The 16,776-nt window shown below is 36.8% G+C and overlaps 3 protein-coding genes across 5 annotated transcripts; all 3 read left to right on the top strand.

Annotated features, from left to right (window-relative positions):
* Positions 1-258: 258 nt before the first annotated feature.
* LOC103855046 (CBS domain-containing protein CBSCBSPB1) lies at positions 259-4,095 on the top strand. Of its 2 annotated transcripts, XM_009132007.3 has the most exons (15): positions 259-496; positions 655-797; positions 1,447-1,618; positions 1,693-1,825; positions 1,902-2,072; positions 2,157-2,235; positions 2,327-2,440; positions 2,530-2,596; positions 2,687-2,792; positions 2,865-2,923; positions 3,014-3,123; positions 3,208-3,323; positions 3,399-3,484; positions 3,573-3,662; positions 3,759-4,095. In XM_009132007.3, exons 2-15 carry the CDS (start codon positions 658-660, stop codon positions 3,948-3,950), a joined length of 1,635 nt encoding a protein of 544 aa, XP_009130255.2. In that variant the 5' UTR covers positions 259-496; positions 655-657; the 3' UTR covers positions 3,951-4,095. The 2 variants fall into 2 exon arrangements, with proteins under 2 accessions (XP_009130255.2, XP_033141656.1); XM_033285765.1 differs by lacking the exon at positions 259-496 and having other exon boundaries at positions 511-797.
* Positions 4,096-4,327: 232 nt separating this feature from the next.
* LOC103855045 lies at positions 4,328-6,306 on the top strand. 2 transcript variants are annotated; one of them, XM_033285773.1, is made up of 5 exons: positions 4,328-5,323; positions 5,434-5,479; positions 5,688-5,778; positions 5,886-5,950; positions 6,030-6,306. In XM_033285773.1, exons 1-5 carry the CDS (start codon positions 5,228-5,230, stop codon positions 6,176-6,178), a joined length of 447 nt encoding a protein of 148 aa, XP_033141664.1. In that variant the 5' UTR covers positions 4,328-5,227; the 3' UTR covers positions 6,179-6,306. The 2 variants fall into 2 exon arrangements, with proteins under 2 accessions (XP_033141664.1, XP_033141665.1); XM_033285774.1 differs by lacking the exon at positions 5,886-5,950.
* Positions 6,307-14,629: 8,323 nt separating this feature from the next.
* LOC103855044 (cytochrome P450 94B1) lies at positions 14,630-16,449 on the top strand. Its single transcript, XM_009132004.3, has one exon. The coding sequence runs from the start codon at positions 14,724-14,726 to the stop codon at positions 16,260-16,262; it is 1,539 nt and encodes a 512-aa protein (XP_009130252.1). The 5' UTR covers positions 14,630-14,723; the 3' UTR covers positions 16,263-16,449.
* The last annotated feature ends 327 nt before the right edge of the window (positions 16,450-16,776 follow it).

Here is a 16,776-nt window from a genome sequence, read left to right as displayed (position 1 = left end):
AACAGCTTTAAATTCCTGTCGTAGACGAAATCTCAAGAAATTGATAAAAGAGTAAAAGACAATCCCAACTACAAAATAAAAATTAAATGAAATCCAGAATGTAATCAACTCGTGCGTAATAATATGACCATAGATACCCAAATGACCATAACACCCTTTCCGAAACGGGAAACAAATCACTGCTTCACGCGTCATTAGGTCGCAAATCTCGAGGATAGAATCGTAAATTACCAAAGATAAAAAGTTTCCCAAAATAAAAGGAGAAAGAAAGAGAAGACCCAAACTCGCAAAAAAGGCATCGGAATCAAAGAATCCGATTGCACGTTTTAACAGAACATTTCTTTCCCTTTCTCTCATCACTTTCCCGGGAAAGAATCTCTGTTCCGTCGTCAATCCTTCTCTCGAACAAACGAGAAAGAGAAAACCAATCTTAACCCCCAACTTCGTCAGCTTCACTTTTCCAACCCGTGATTTGTTGACCCGACCAATTCGGCTGGTAATAGCGCGTTGATTCCACGTGTTTGTTCTTTTCATTTGTTTGCTTTGATTAGTGTGGATCTCACAAGACGGTTAACATCTAACTAAATCGATTTTCATAAGAGCGTTGACGATTCTTAAAAGGTTTGGTTTCTTCTATATTCTCCACCACTGTAGAAAATGGCTAACCAAGACCGGTCATCGAGACGGAGCTTAACCGTCACGACTTCGTCATTGCACGGGAAGAACAAATCCATGGACATCAGCGAACGAGGCCTCGACACTGGCCGGAGATCTCTTAATATTTCACGTTCCACTTTGTAAGTCTCTTCCTTCAGTCTCAATCTTATATATAAACCGTAGTAATCAAGAAGCCTTTAGCTCCTCAGGGCCGGTCCGGAGCATAGACAAGTGAAACATTTGTCCATAGCCCGAACATAACCAGAGGTCAGGCCGGCCCTGAGATTTTGGGGGCCGTGGCTGTGTCTATGTAAGATTGGGGCTTATTTGTATGTAATTTTTTTCAAAAACTTTGGAAGTCTGTTGCGAATATTTCATCTAGCATAACTCAGGACCGGTCTTGCCAGAAGTCATTAGCTCAATTGGAAAGGACCCTGACCATTGTGTCAGAGGTTTCCAGTTCCGTAGGAAGAAACTAATATTTGGTTTCGGACCTCGGGGATTAGGGGTTCGGTAACCTCCTGGTAATTCAAAAAAAAAAAATTGCATACATGAAAGTCCATCCAAATTTGTTAAAAAAAATTATCTTTTACTAAATTGCATACAGTCTCTAAAATCTCAGAATTGGCCCGTCTCCTTAGGATTCTTTAGTTTATGTGTTGGCGTTGTAATGTTGATTTATCAGGCATGATTTGGGTTCCTTTGGTAACAAGTAAAGTAAACTAGTCCTAGTTGTTGTTGTTGTTTCTTTTCATTGAAGCTAATGTGATCATTTTGATATGGCTGCAGGGGTTTAACAGGAGGGGAGAGAACTGTCAAACGTTTAAGGCTATCGAAAGCTCTTACAGTACCTGCAACTACAACTATTTACGAAGCCTGTAAAAGAATGGCGTCTCGCAAAGTTGACGCCTTGTTGTTGACTGACTCTAACGAAATGCTCTGTGGCATTCTTACTGACAAGGTAAAGGTTTGAAAACACTACTATACTTGTTGTTCCTATGCATCGTTTTTATTGGGGTTTTCTTCTTCTTTCAGGACATAGCTACAAGAGTGATCTCACAGGAGATTAATGTGGAGGAAACACCTGTTTCAAAGGTTATGACTAGGAACCCAATGTTTGTTCTTTCTGAAACACTTGCTGTTGAAGCTCTTCAAAAGATGGTCTTAGGTTTGTAGTTGTTTGCCTTTTGAAGTTAAGATGTTTCCTGGCGTTATAGATTCTTGATTTTGTTTAAACTCTGCAGGTAAATTCAGACATCTGCCTGTTGTTGAAAACGGCGAAGTCATTGCTTTGTTAGATATAGCAAAGTGTCTGTACGATGCGATTGCTCGTATGGAGAGGGCAGCTGAGAAAGGTAAAGCAATAGCTGCTGCCGTTGAAGGTGTTGAAAGAAGTTGGGGAACAAACACTTCAGGTGGGCGAAGGAACTGAACCTTTACTACTCACATCTCATTTTCTCTTTAGATGTTGATTTTTTTTTTTTTTTTTTTTCATGTAGTTCCTAACAACTTCATTGAGACGCTACGAGACCGGATGTTTAGACCTTCTTTGTCAACGCTTATACCAGATGATTCAAAGTAGGTAATCTCTTCCTTTTTTTTCTAATTAGATTTCTTATTACAACGTTCTTGAGTGTGTTTAAGTTTTGACAATGGTGTGCTTGTTCAGGGTTTTGAAAGTCTCACCAGACGATACAGTGTTGACTGTAGCAAAGAAGATGGTTGAGTTTCAGTTAAGCTGTGCAGTTGTGATGGTCGAGGACAAGCTTCGAGGGATTTTTACGTGAGTTCTCCCACCTTCCCTTCAGATACTAACTAGATTATGAAGTGACTGAACTCTCTTGTCTTTCCTTTGTTTCTCATTTTATATAGTTCTAAGGATATACTGATGCGAGTTGTGGCTGAGAATCTTCCTCCATCTGAGACTACAGTGGAACAGGTAGGATTAAGAGATTTAGTCTCCTTTTTCAAGCTTATCTATTATTCAAGTTTCGAGGTTAATCGTTTGTTCTTATTGGTGAACGCATAGGTTATGACTGAGAATCCAGAATCTACGTCAGTTGACACACCAATCGTTGAAGCTCTGCACATCATGCACGAGGGGAAGTTCTTACACCTTCCTGTTACGGACAAAGGTAAAATATTCTGTTACATTTTGAATCACAAGTCTTATGAAGACACTAACAAATATGTTTTCATGATTGCAGAAGGAGATGTAGTTGCAGTTGTTGATGTGATTCATGTAACTCACGCTGCTGTCGCCACAGTAAGTCTTGTTTCTTTAAACTTCTCATTGTTCTCTTGTTTCTAGAGACGTCTTTTTAATAGTGTGGTTATGTTTTTGATGTGTGTTCAGGCTGGAACTACTGCGGGAATAGGTAATGAGGAGACAAACACGATGATGCAGAAGTTTTGGGATTCGGCAATGGAGTTATCTCCTAATGAGGAAGATGAGGACACGAGAAGGTCATTTACACTCACTCGCTTTAACCGCTAAAAGTGTTTTTATTTCGAATTGAGCTGACTTTTGTTGGGAACAATTGGTTTCAGTGAGAGCTCCTTGAAAGTTGCTTCTGAAGCTGAGACAGGGAGATCACTCCCTTTGGCAAATACATTTTCTTTCAAGATCGAAGACAAGAACCACAGAATGCACAGATTCATTAGTGGTAAGCAAGCAAGCAAGCAAGTAAACAGTTTTGCTATTGTGTGAATACTCACATGGATTGGTTCTTAAATTGCAGACACTCGTAGTTTGACAGAAGTAGTAACCGCTATTCTTCAGAGAGTAGGGAGTGATATAGATCCAGACAACTTACCTCAAATTTTGGTATGTATATAAACTTATTCCAGAAGACGATGATGCAATTCTGTTTTTGTCTCCGTTAAAGTGTTATGATGATGGTTATAATCTGCAGTATGAAGATGAAGACCATGATAAAGTGTTGTTGGCTTCAGATAGTGATCTTCAAGCAGCCATAGACCATGCCAAATCAATTGGCTGGAAGGTAAAGTAGTTATAAATGAAAAGATTAAAAAATGAGACCCTTGTGAGATTTTTTTTTTGCAATCTGAATTGATTGGATCATTTATATAAATTGCAGAGTCTCAGATTATATTTGGATGATTCAAAAGGAGGTAAAGGAAGTAGAAGAAGAAGAGCAATAGTATCAGGAGAAGCAATGGAGTATGTACATACAGACGCTTGGGCTGCTGCTTATAGTGGAGTTGCGGCTGGTGCAGCATTAGTAGCTGGTCTTGGTTTCATGGCTTATCTAAAGAGAGCCGGACAGTGACTTCTCAAAAGGACAATCAAAGTCCTCTTACAGATCGATACAAACAAAAAAGTGTGATGCAATACAGTATAGACAGAGGTTATGAAGATTTTGTCAGGAATATTTATATACAAATTCATGTTTGAGATTTTTTTCTGGGCTTTCATTTTTTTTTGATAGAGAACTATCTCATCAAATGAAGAACTGAAGAACAAAAGCTTTGAATCTTTTGTCTAAACTGATCACACAATTGCAAGAAAAAAAAACACTCAAATAGAAAAAGGGCTTTGCCATGTTGAGACATCAGCTATAAGTTCTCCAAACTTGTTGATAAGTTCTTTGACATGAACATTCTTGTTTGTAATCTCCTGCATTCACGAACGTTGAACACTTTAAACCACACTAGATGACTGAAACTATTAACCATATTTTCATTGTTCTAAACCTAGTACTAGAACACTTGTAAAGCTGTAAATTGTGAATCATATCTTCTTGTCCTACTCAGTCTTTGAAATGTTATCAGTTTTATAAATAATCTACTGAATCCTATATTTTTGAAATCGGAAATCTAAAATTGAGCTGGAACCCAAATGAACCAAAACTCGAATGAATACCAAAATTTCTAAAATACAAGTTATATATTTTAAAATATTAATTGTATTAAATTTATAGACAACAAGATATTTATCCAGATAGGACAAAAAAAAGATAACCAGATATTTAAAAAACTGTTTATAAATAGAACTGCTTGAAAAATCGAATTATTCAAATATTTATCTTTAATATTAAAAACTATCTGAAATATATTATATGAAATTTTATGTAAATAGCGTAAATTATCTGATATTTAAACTGAAAAACTCGAATTATCTGATGTGCTTTACTTAAATTACCCGAAAACTTGAAACTAATTGGATCCGAATTTTTTTGGATATTTACCACTTTTCAATTTTGCTATCCAAACCGAACAAAAACTAAAATAACAAAACCAAAACCGAATCAAATTTTGTAGATATCCAAATGATTCTTAGACTTTACCTTATACACCTATTTGACCTAAAATAAACTTGCCAAATGGATATTGCTAATTTTTTTGGGCTATATATGTAGTTTTAGAGAAATTGCAATCAAATTTCACACATGGATATGAATATCACAAGGCCCGATTTAAAAAAGAATACAATCAGGCCCATACGTAATAATAATATCATAAGGCCCAACATGAGCTTTGTTTCTTCCTCGTAGCAACACAAATCGATCGGTGTGCCTCTTAGCTAGGGATTATCAGTTGTTTGGGAATGGAGGCATCATCTTCAGATGAAACACCATCTAAGTTCCTATCCGACCTTCCGTCTCGCGGTTTTTTATCTTCCACCGTTGTCTCCTCCAACCCGGTAATGTTACCATCGAAAGCTGCCACCTTTTGTGTGTGTGTGTAGTTGTAGCTTAAAGGTTCAATCTTTAAATCGTGCATTTAGTAACATTCTTGTGTATAAGATTGCAGGGAAGCTTCCGGGTCTACATATGTGAGCATGACACATCTCCCCCAGGTATTGATTATCTTCAAAACTCCCTTAGCAATTCCTTTTTTAGTTTTCTTTATGGTTTGTAATGAGGTCTACATTTTATAATCAGGATTTAAGGAGATAATTACAAGATTTATGAGTTTCAGAACAAACTGTGTTCCAGTAGATTTTTTTTTTAACCTGTCTGACCAAATATTGTGACTTGCTTTTTTGGTCATGTTATGTATTCTAGAGGGACAGCAAATCAGAACAAACCAGCAAAACATACTAATCAGATCTCTCTCGTTAAAGAAGCAAAAGGGAGATTCTAGTTCTAAAAAGAGGTAACAAACGCACTCCACTTATGCTTAAACTTCTCCTCTGTTAAAGAGTATTGTTCATTCGCTACAAAAATGGTTAGTTCATCTTTTACTTTCTCGTAATATACTAGGCCTGCAAATAAGGCTCTTGACAACAGAAGCTCAGCTAAAAGACCTACTAATGTATCTAGACTAGGTTAGATCATCATTATCTGATTCCAGTTTCGAAGATTTCACAGCTCAAGGTTGATGATTGAGTTTCTTGGAAGCTGTAGGCCTTTGCCCGGTGCTTCAAGGTTTAGGGGTGCCTTTCTCTCCGGGAGCTCGCAGCAACCGGGAGCTTAGTCCGCTCATACCTCTGCTTTGGACCATCGACGCTACGCTACTTCCGGTCCTTCTCATTGATCTTTCTTCTTCCGTTTAGAATCAGAATTTCTTATAGGTGTTCTGTTTAGTTTAATTACTGTTCTTCCGCTACTTGTCTTCTTCGTTCTTCTGTAAAAAATTAAAAATTTGGTATAATAAATTTAACATTTTACCAAAAAAAAAAAAGATTTCACAGCTCATTTATTATTATGTTTTATTTTTTTCTGAACAGAAGGGTCAAACAGTGGTACAGGAGAAAAAGACTTTCAGTCTTTGACTGTGGAGAAGCTCCGTGCCCTTCTCAAGGAGAAAGGCCTTCCAACAAAAGGAAGAAAGGCAAGTCAAAAACATCTTACACTATATAGTATCTTAAAGAATATAGTTTTCCACTATGTGATGTTGCTTCCGGTATGTTTATCTTCTCTCTTGTTTCGCTGATCGGTTGAGAAACACGACTGGTCTCTCGCAGGATGAGCTCATTGCGCGTCTGAAGGATGCCAACTGAAGATTGAGCAAACGCTCTTGTTAATGAATATATTATATATATATATATCTTCAGAGGTTTTCGGTTAGGCAAAAAAGTGATGAATATTATTGTTGTTCTCTGGTTTTGGCTTTGAGATGTTTCATCAAAGTGTATTAGTGACTTTTGTAACATGTTAACTTAGTTAAGTTTAATTTACATTGATTTCATCTTTTGACCTGTCAAAGCAAACCAAATCAAACCAAACCAGACTGTAGTCGTATAAACCAAATGTGTAATGGTACTGCTTTTGGTTGATGGAAAGTTTTATTTGGACTCCGGGCTACTACACATAATATAATGGTTGATAGTTTAGTATCCATAAAATAATTAATATTACATATGTAAGTATTTTATTAGTAATGTATGTTATTTGGACTACGAAGATAATATAATATCGAGCAAAGAGGAATATGGTAAAACAAGATTTGACCCGCAACTGAGAAGTATACAATTTTTCCAATATTTTTATTAGAATAACGTCTAGTTTTAGCATCGTAAGCAAAAGGTTTGATTAGTTTTAAAAAATCTTGTAACTCAAAAACTATGAGCTTCTTTGGACGGTGAAAATGACAAAATGAAATTGTGAGATCGAAATATAGAGAGAAAACCCTTACATTTTTTTTTATGGCACTTCTTTTTGGTATTTGTCCTTCAGAAAGACAAATAATCGTCTGTCAAATCAAAGGAAGAAGAGAGTGATCTTGAGCGATACATCTGAACAATTTTTTTGTCGTAATGGTTATGAAATTATTGGATCCAATCCTCTAGCTGGCGCCGTTTTTATGTCACTACGTGAGCAGGTGGCTCACATCAATCTCCCATATTTTGCATATGAGTTAATTATTAATGTAGTTTTTTTCATATTTAATATACAAATTTACCAATAGTTTTGATGCATCGCTCTTTTTAACCTATGCATGCACTTGTGACTCGATCTTATTATATAATACAAAAGTTCTTTGTATTTTCATGCCATATACTTTAAAATATTAATTGTGTCAAAGAACATATATATTCCTATTCAGTAAAATGTTTCAATTTTGATCTGCCAAAACAAAAACAAAAAGTTTCAGCTTTAATTTGAAAAAAAAAACTATGTTTTGCTGCTTTTTCTTGCTTTATGGTTAGAGTTAACTTAGTAATTTCTATCATTATGAATTATGTTCATGAAATAATAGTAAATGTGTTTTAAATGAATAAGAAAATACGTATATCAAAACCTTAAGATGAATTTTAGATGAAAGAGAGTGTTGACGAAAAACAGTGAAGGAAAGAGAGTAAGATTTTGGTAAACACGAGCTTGAAAAGAAGTCAGTGGAACTGGTCTAGTTCTGACTTTTTCTTGATGAGATAAAACTCAACTTTCAACACGAGAACCACGTGCACAATAATGATGCTAATCAGTTCGATAACTAGTAGTCGGTAGTCACACAAAAAGTGTATATTTATTGTTTTTCTTCATCGAGTTCAATAATATCTTGCAATTATTCGCTTTTTAATATTTCGGCTCAGGAATTTCATCTATGTGCTTGATCTTATCCGACACATCCATGTTTGATTGAGAATGGGGAGTGGAGCAAAGGTAGATCATACACTAATGTGTAGCTTCTATCTTATAATTTCTCATTTCATAAAATTTTACATATTAATTAAAAAAAATGGAGAAACTACAAACAGTACAAATATATTTGTTTTTTTGCGAAAAAAAGTGAAAGAACCACTTGATATACAATACACATGCTAAAAGAAGTGTTTCATACACTTTTTTGTTTGTAAAACTTGTTTTAAGTTATTATTCTATCTCAATATTTTTATGATCAAATTTTTTATATCATATACAAACATAATATTATAGTTCTTTATCTTCTAATTTGTACTACATTAAATACACCATTTAGTTTTAATATTTACACCATATTTATCATGTAAATTTTTAATTTATTATAATAATATTACAGTTTATTTATAGTTTTCAAATTATACATTTTCCAAATTTTATCATTTTTTTTAAATCAAATTCTGTTTGAAGTAGAATATGTGTTATCTATTAAATATTAAGATTTATATTATTTATGTTGATATTATTATAGAAAACATTAAGTAGTTTTACTATGGTAATAGAATACTATTTTACTACAGTTATAATTATTTTAAAATCATCCAAAATAAATTTAAAACTTTAAATAGTTATATATATATTTTAAAATATTTTTAATTATATTTTTAATTATATTTTACTAATTCAATTTATAAAAAAAATTATTACAATAACTAATTTGAATTATGAAAAATAATTAGTAATATAAAATTGTATCTTTAAAATAATTTTTAGTATATTTTGAAAAAAAATATATATCTTTCACTTATAAAGTATTTTTAAAATATTGCTTTTTAATTATGAAAATAAATATTATAAAATTTTATATAGATTAATTTAAATTAGTACAATATTTTGGACCACTTTTTATCCACTTTCACCATTCAATCATATGTTTTGAACCGCTAGATCCACACTTGAACCGCTCGATCTGCTTGATCCACTCTTGTTCCGCTTAATCTACTAGTTCCGCTATAATGCGCAACGCTTGATCCGCTTTCGCCATTTGGATATATTGGCGTATACTCGAACAGTGAAACCTACAATCTTGTCCAAATTATTTCGTTGTACGTAAATGTAAAATCCAAATTTAAGAACTATTAGTTAAAGAGATAATTCGAAAACTTATCAAGATTGTGTTCAATTCTGGAGCCGAAGTTGAAAAAAAAAAAAAAAATCTGGATCCCAATTTAAAAGAATCCCAATTTAAAAGAACCTCTTCTCATTAAACAAACTACACACTGCACAGACCAGTTCCACTATGTACTAAACAAATGTTTCTTGCATAGAATATAGCTATATATTTGATATTTCCTTCATTCAACAAATCTACAGGATCTCCTAAGAATCAAAGTTCACTATTTGACAAAGCTGACAGATCATTCATTTATATCATCACGTACTGGACTTAATTAATGATTACTAGGGGGTTTGTATTAAACTAGGTTATGAAGCTAACGAGATTCTAAAAGAATAGTATCTATAGTGCTAATCCACTGTGGCGAATTCATTTCATATCATTATGCATTTTATAATTACATGTTGCTTGTGAATACATGCAATCAATAACCTTACCACCGAAAATAAATTATTCTATTGGCATCAAATATATACTAGACTATAACTTGAGACTTGAGAGACACCGCTAAAAGCATCTCCAATGTAAAACTTCATTTTCTCTCGAAAATAGAATAAAAGTAAATATAGAACAAAAATAATATAATTTTAAACAAAAAATAGATTACTTCAAACTCCATTACAAAATGAGATATTGAGTTGGGTTAGAGTATTTCTTACTATATATTCATTTTTATTCAATTTTAAAAGAAAAAATGGAGTGGAAAAAAAGATGCCCTAAATATGTTCCACAGAATCAAAAACCACTAAATTCAACGTTGTAACATATTTTTATCATTTTTTCATTAAGTTATAAATTTAGAAAGCTGAAAAAAACAAATTAAACGTTTTGTAGTTTCAGTGTCTGAGGCGTGTCTACTTTTTCTGATGAAAATTCGGCCGGAGATTTGGCCACCAGTGCTAGGGTACTGGCTTGTCCTTGTCCTTCACATCTATGTATTATTTATTTCCTTTTGGGTCAATGAGTGATTGTATTGCTGCGTCGACGTCTAATAAATATGTGGTTCAATATTTTCTTTATCAGCTTAATTATACGTTTGACAACAAAATAAACGACCTTGCACATTTTCCAGTTTTGTTGTATTCTTTTGGAAGTGGCATATATAAGATAAAGAAAATCAGCGTAAAAATGGTAAAGAAAAATAATCTAGCGGGTTCTACTTCTGCTTATTATACAACTTTTTTTATGTCGATCGATACGAGGGTTAGGGACGGATCCACTTTGTGAGGCGTTGTGTACTTGCACTCAATCAGTTTTTTAAAGATATACTAATTCACTGTTGTAAAGCATATTTTATCAGCTCAATTAGTAACTTTTGCATCATGAATCACGTGTTTGTGTCAGTTCAAGTGCATATATCTTGCAGCATGTCTTTTTTCTATTGTTGTCGATATTTAATGATTTATTCTGTTGAATATGTGATTAGTTATATGATTTGTTAATTTCCTTTATTTCGTTTTCTCTTTTTATGTAATAGTGATTTGATAAATATTTGATGAAAAAACGTTTTTATATGTCAATTTATTTATATGATTAGTTAATAGTTTATTATTTATTCTGAGTTATTTTATTCTTTTTTTTTTTTTTTGCCAAAATTTGAATTACCATTTAATAGGAACAGGTTTGTAACTTATTACAAAAGATTTAGATCCAAATAGGATTTACCTTGGCAAAAAAGTAAAACAAGGTAAAGCCTATGATGTTATGCTAGTTATTAAGAGAACTGGTTACAGCTCAGTCATAGCGAAGCCACTCCTGCATCAGAGTACCATATTGCCTTCGATTTCTCTTTGACAGAATGGCATCCCTGATAAAGCGATCCAATTGCTTGAAGATCGTTCGAGGAGAAGTGGAAATGTTGTCATGAAGCCTTTTATTTCTTTCAAACCAGATGCAGTAGATTGTTGCAAGGGCCACAAGGCGTTTGAGATACCTTGTGGTAGTTGCATCTTTGATATCCAGCCAAACTGAGAAGGCTGTCCAAGTATAGAATCCTGCTACCGTGACACCTAGTCTGGAGAGAGTAAGACGCCACAGTTCCTGGCTCCAAGAGCAGGTTAGAAAAAGATGATCCCTGCATTCAATAAAATCATCACAAAGACAGCAAGAAGTAGGAGTATTAAGACCCCAACTAGCAAGCCTAGCTCTTGTAGGAAGTCTATCAAGGTGAACAAGCCACATCAAGAAAGAATGTCTAGGCACAGAACCCTTGAACCAGACATGGCTTGTCCAAGATTTAATAGAAGCACGCTGTCTCATGTCTTCCCAAGTGGATTTGGCTGTAAATTTTTCAAATGGCACATCATTCACCAGCCAAAAGTAATTGTCACTCGGACTTTCAACGGAGGGAAGAGGGATGGTGGTGAGGTAGACTTGTAGCTGTTCTGCGGCGGGTGAACGAGCACCCGGAAGGGCCCATCCCGAGCTGTTGCATGCTTCAGACACAGAGGCAAAGAGAGGTACATTAAGCTCCCTCGGACCAGTAACCCCAAAGAGATTGATAAGTTGGCCTAGTGGTGTCCAATGGTCCCACCAAAAACTGATAGAAAGACCCGTGCCCAAGTTGGCTCTGAGATAGCGAGAAGCAAAACATCTCAAGTTCAAGACAGAGCGCCAAGTCCAAGAAGAAGCTTTCTCCACATCACAGCTCCATACATTCCCTTCCTTAATTCTATAGCTTTTAATCCATTGAGCCCAAAGGGAATTGTTATCCGCATATAACAGCCAGATTAGACGGAGGCATAGAGTCTTATTCCACCTTCCAAAGTCTCTCAAGCCCAAACCACCTTCATTTTTCGGTAGGCAAATAGTTGTCCATGAGACTTTGTAATTGACCGGGCCTGTAATACTACCACTCCAAAGAAACCGGGAACAAAGACTTTGAAGCTGTACTAAGCACCCCTTTGGGAGAATAAAAGCTGAAGCCCAAAAATTGATAGATCCATATATAACAGAGGAGATAAGCTGCTTCCTCCCTGCATATGAAAGGGCTCTAGCCGACCAGTTGGTGAAACAACCCGCTACCTTGTCCAGTAGAGGTCTATAGTCTGATATACGCAGCTTCCTATGCATCAGCGGCAACCCGAGATACCGGATAGGAAGGGAACCAAGAGTGAAACCCAGACTTGTCAAGTCAGAGGTTTCAGACTGGTTCAAACCCCCTGCATAAAGCTCTGTTTTCTCTTTGTTCATCGTCAGACCCGACCATCTTGAAAAAGCATCAAACACCTCTGAAATATTCTGAAGAGAGGACCTAGACCCATCGAAAAAAACCATAATGTCGTCTGCGAACGCCAAGTGAGACACTGCAGGGTCGGACGCTTTTGGGTGGTAGCCTATGGAGCCGTCTGTGTACTTAGCTCGTAGGAGCTGAGAGAACACTTCTATGCAAAGTACAAAAAGGTAGGGTGAGAGAGGATCACCTTGACGAAGACCTTTAGTACCTTTGAAATACCCACACAGCTCCCCATTTATAGCCACTGAGAACCGAGTAGTTGATATACACTGATGGATCAGATTTCTGAAAGCCGGTGGAAATTCCATAGCCTCCAAAGTATTCATGATAAACCCCCAGTTGACTGTGTCAAAGGCTTTTTTGAGATCCACCTTGAGCATACACCGTTTGGATATTGATTTCCAGTTATAACCTTTCACTAGTTCAGTCGCCAGCAACACGTTTTCCACCAGCAACCGCCCGGGGATGAAAGCAGACTGTGCATTTGAAATGAGCTGAGGCAGAACCGTCTTAAGCCTATTAGCTAGTAGCTTAGATATGACTTTGTAGACTGAATTGCAGCAAGAGATCGGTCTGAACTCCGTGATTTTGGATGCATTTGTCTTCTTTGGTACGAGAGAAATTATTGTTGCGTTCCACTGCTGAAGGAGACGTCCCGTGGTGAGGAATTCCATAACTCCATCAATCATATCATTACCAAGTGTAGACCAGTGAGCTTTGAAGAATTCTCCCGGGTAACCATCAGGGCCAGGCGCCTTACTCTTAGGTAATGAAAAAAAAGCTTCTTGAATGTCAAGTCTGGAGAAAGGGGCTGCTAGAGTTTCTATCGCAGCTGGGGAGCATTTAATACTGACCAGGGATGCAATTTCCTGAGGCGATGAAGTAGTGGGGGTTACTACCCCTCCTAGCAAATTCTTGAAGTAGGAAACCACATGATCTTTAATGGCATCCAAAGAGTGGATCACTGAACCATCCTCATCAATAAGGAGATCTATCTGGTTTTGGTCCCTGCGTGATTTGATAGCTCGATGATAGAATGCTGTGTTGGCATCACCCTCAGATGTCCATTGAATCCTTGATCTTTGACATAAAAAAGAGTCCTCGGCTTTTGCAAGCGTTGACCACTTCCGATGAGCTACCTCTTCAGCTGCAGCAGCAGCAGGTGAAGGAGAATTGAGGGAGACCTGCTGACAAGAGATAAGGTTATCAAACGCTTCAGCCACCCTTAACTCCAGATTAGAGAAATTCTCATTACTTAATGTCCTTATTATATTCTTCAGCTCTTTTAATTTCTTGGAAATAACAAGCTGCCGAGAACCTTCAAAGTTAAGACCAGACCAACAACCCTTTATAATTTCTGCGAAGTCTGGATGGTTGTTCAGATGCGCAAAGAACTTGAAGGGACGCTTTTGTTTCGGTCGTAATTGATCAGTGAAAACGCAACATGGACTGTGATCCGAGATCCCAGGCTCTCTAAATATTCCAAGAGAATCCGGAAAAGCCAACAGCCAGTAATCATTTACCATAATTCTATCGAGCTTTTTGGAGACATGCCTGTTGGACCAAGTCATCGAATTACCGCGGAAAGGAAGATCAGAGAGACTGCTGCGTTGAATACATTCGTTAAAGTCTCGCATCCCTCTTGTAGTGGAGAAACCGTCTCCATTAGAATGTTCCAAAGAGGAGGTAATTTCATTGAAATCACCGAGAATTAACCATGGAGAGGCTGAAGTGAATAGACCACATGCTGTAGTTTCAATTTCATTCCACAGAAGACGCCTCTCTACAGTACAATTCGATGCATACACAATAGAAACAATTATCTCAGTGAAATGTGTTCGTAAGGATTGATCAGACTATACCAGATAAACCTAATTTAAAAGGTCACAAATATATGTATGGCTAAAACAGATCTAAATCTATAAAGACAGAATATAAAAATGTAATAATCATTTTTATTATGTCGTTTTCTGGACTAATATGGTCGGAGACACAACTTGTATGATTAATCCTTACCATATATATATAGTTCCTATACATATCAGGAACACACATCAAAAAAAAACATAATACAAATTACCTGAAGAAGAAACAAAGAACTCCAAATATGGAAATTCTCACTGCAGTTCTCGTCCTATTTCTAATATTAGGGTTTATACTAATCTTCTCCTTTTCAACAAAAGCCCTAAAACCACAAACCGAGTCCTCCACAAGGCTAAAGTCTTATCCACTCATTGGCTCGATCCTCTCCTTCAAAAAGAATCGCCACCGTCTCCTCCAATGGTACACCGACCTCCTCCGCCTCTCTCCATCTCAAACCATCACCGTAGAACTCCTCCTCAACCGCCGAACCATTGTCACGGCTAACCCCAAAAACGTTGAGCATATTCTTAAAACAAACTTTTGTAACTTCCCTAAAGGCAAACCTTTCACCGACCTCCTCGGAGACCTACTTGGTGGTGGAATCTTTAACTCGGACGGTGAGTTATGGAGCTCCCAGCGAAAACTCGCCAGCCACGAGTTTACAATGCGTTCCCTACGGGAGTTCACTTTCGGGATCCTCCGTGAAGAAGTCGAGACCCGTCTCGTTCCCGTGCTTTCCTCCGCTGCCGCGGAGTGCGACGGAGGAAGGACGGTGGACTTTCAGGAGATCTTGAAACGTTTTGCTTTCGACGTAGTTTGCAAAGTTTCATTAGGTTGGGATCCGGATTGTCTTGATTTGACCCGACCCGTTCCGGTTCTTGTCGAGGCTTTTGATGTAGCGGCGGCGATCAGCGCTCGCCGTGCGACGGAGCCGGTTTACGCCGTGTGGAAGCTGAAGCGTTTGTTGAACGTAGGGAGCGAAAGGAAGCTCAGAGAAGCGATCAAGACCGTACACATGTCCGTCTCCGAGATCATCAGGGCCAAGAAGAAAAGTCTCAAAATTAATGGTAACGTGTCTGACAAGCTAGACCTCTTGTCTAGGTTTCTCGCGGCCGGACATGACGAGGAATCAGTGAGAGATTCAGTGATCAGCTTTATCATGGCGGGAAGGGATACTACCTCGGCGGCGATGACGTGGCTTTTCTGGCTGTTGAGTGAAAACCCTAACGTGGAGAAGAAGATTCTTGAAGAAGTAAGAAACAAGGGATCGTTAGGGTTAGGGGTTGAGGATTTGAGAGAAATGAGTTACATGAAAGCTTGTCTCTGCGAAGCGATGAGGCTTTACCCACCAGTGGCTTGGGACTCGAAGCATGCAGCAAACGACGACGTCTTACCAAACGGGACACAAGTGAAAAAAGGAGACAAAGTTACTTATTTCCCTTACGGTATGGGAAGGATGGAGAACGTGTGGGGTCAAGATTGGGACGAGTTTAAACCGAACCGGTGGTTCGAGGAAGAACCAAATTACGGTACTAAACCGGTCCTGAAAAGTGTGAGCTCGTTCAAGTTTCCTGTATTTCAAGCCGGACCAAGGGTTTGTATAGGCAAAGAAATGGCGTTTATGCAGATGAAATACGTGGTTGGTTCGGTTTTGAGTCGGTTTGAGATCATACCGGTTTGCAAAAACCGGCCGGTATTTGTTCCTCTTCTAACGGCTCATATGGCTGGTGGGCTAAAGGTGAAGATCAAGAGGAGAGAAAGCATTAGTGATGTCCCAATTTAATTAATCAAGTCATCGTGTCCTTATAGAATATACGACGAATATGTAAAATGTGTGGTTTATATATTAAATCAAATTAATATATGTGTGTGTGATTCACAGTTTTACACAGCTTGCTTGTGAATAGATTTGTTTATAAATCAACATTGTCGTCTTATCAAGGTGGATATATACATTATATTAATCAGTTTGATAGACATATGTGTGTATACATTAAACAATTTGTGGGTGTATTTTTTCTATCATCTAGATTTTTATAGAAATTGAAATGTATAATTTGTTAAAGTATATATATGAATGAATTATAATACTAAGAAGATATTTTAAATTGATAAGACTCCAGCAAATAGTAGGACATAATGGGGCAGATTACAGCAACGATTGGTTCATACAGCGAAGAGATGGAACTGAAGCACATCACAATACTGTCCTTTGTCCAATAAAACACGTACACACAAATCACAATACTGTCATCTTTCGACTACATTCAAATCCATGTTATTAAATTATTGGCTTC

Source organism: Brassica rapa, chromosome A02 (genome assembly GCF_000309985.2).
Source record: "Brassica rapa cultivar Chiifu-401-42 chromosome A02, CAAS_Brap_v3.01, whole genome shotgun sequence".
Lineage (NCBI taxonomy): Eukaryota > Viridiplantae > Streptophyta > Magnoliopsida > Brassicales > Brassicaceae > Brassica > Brassica rapa.
The sequence above is the reverse complement of the archived record's forward strand: the minus strand, read 5'-3'. Positions and strand labels throughout refer to the sequence as shown.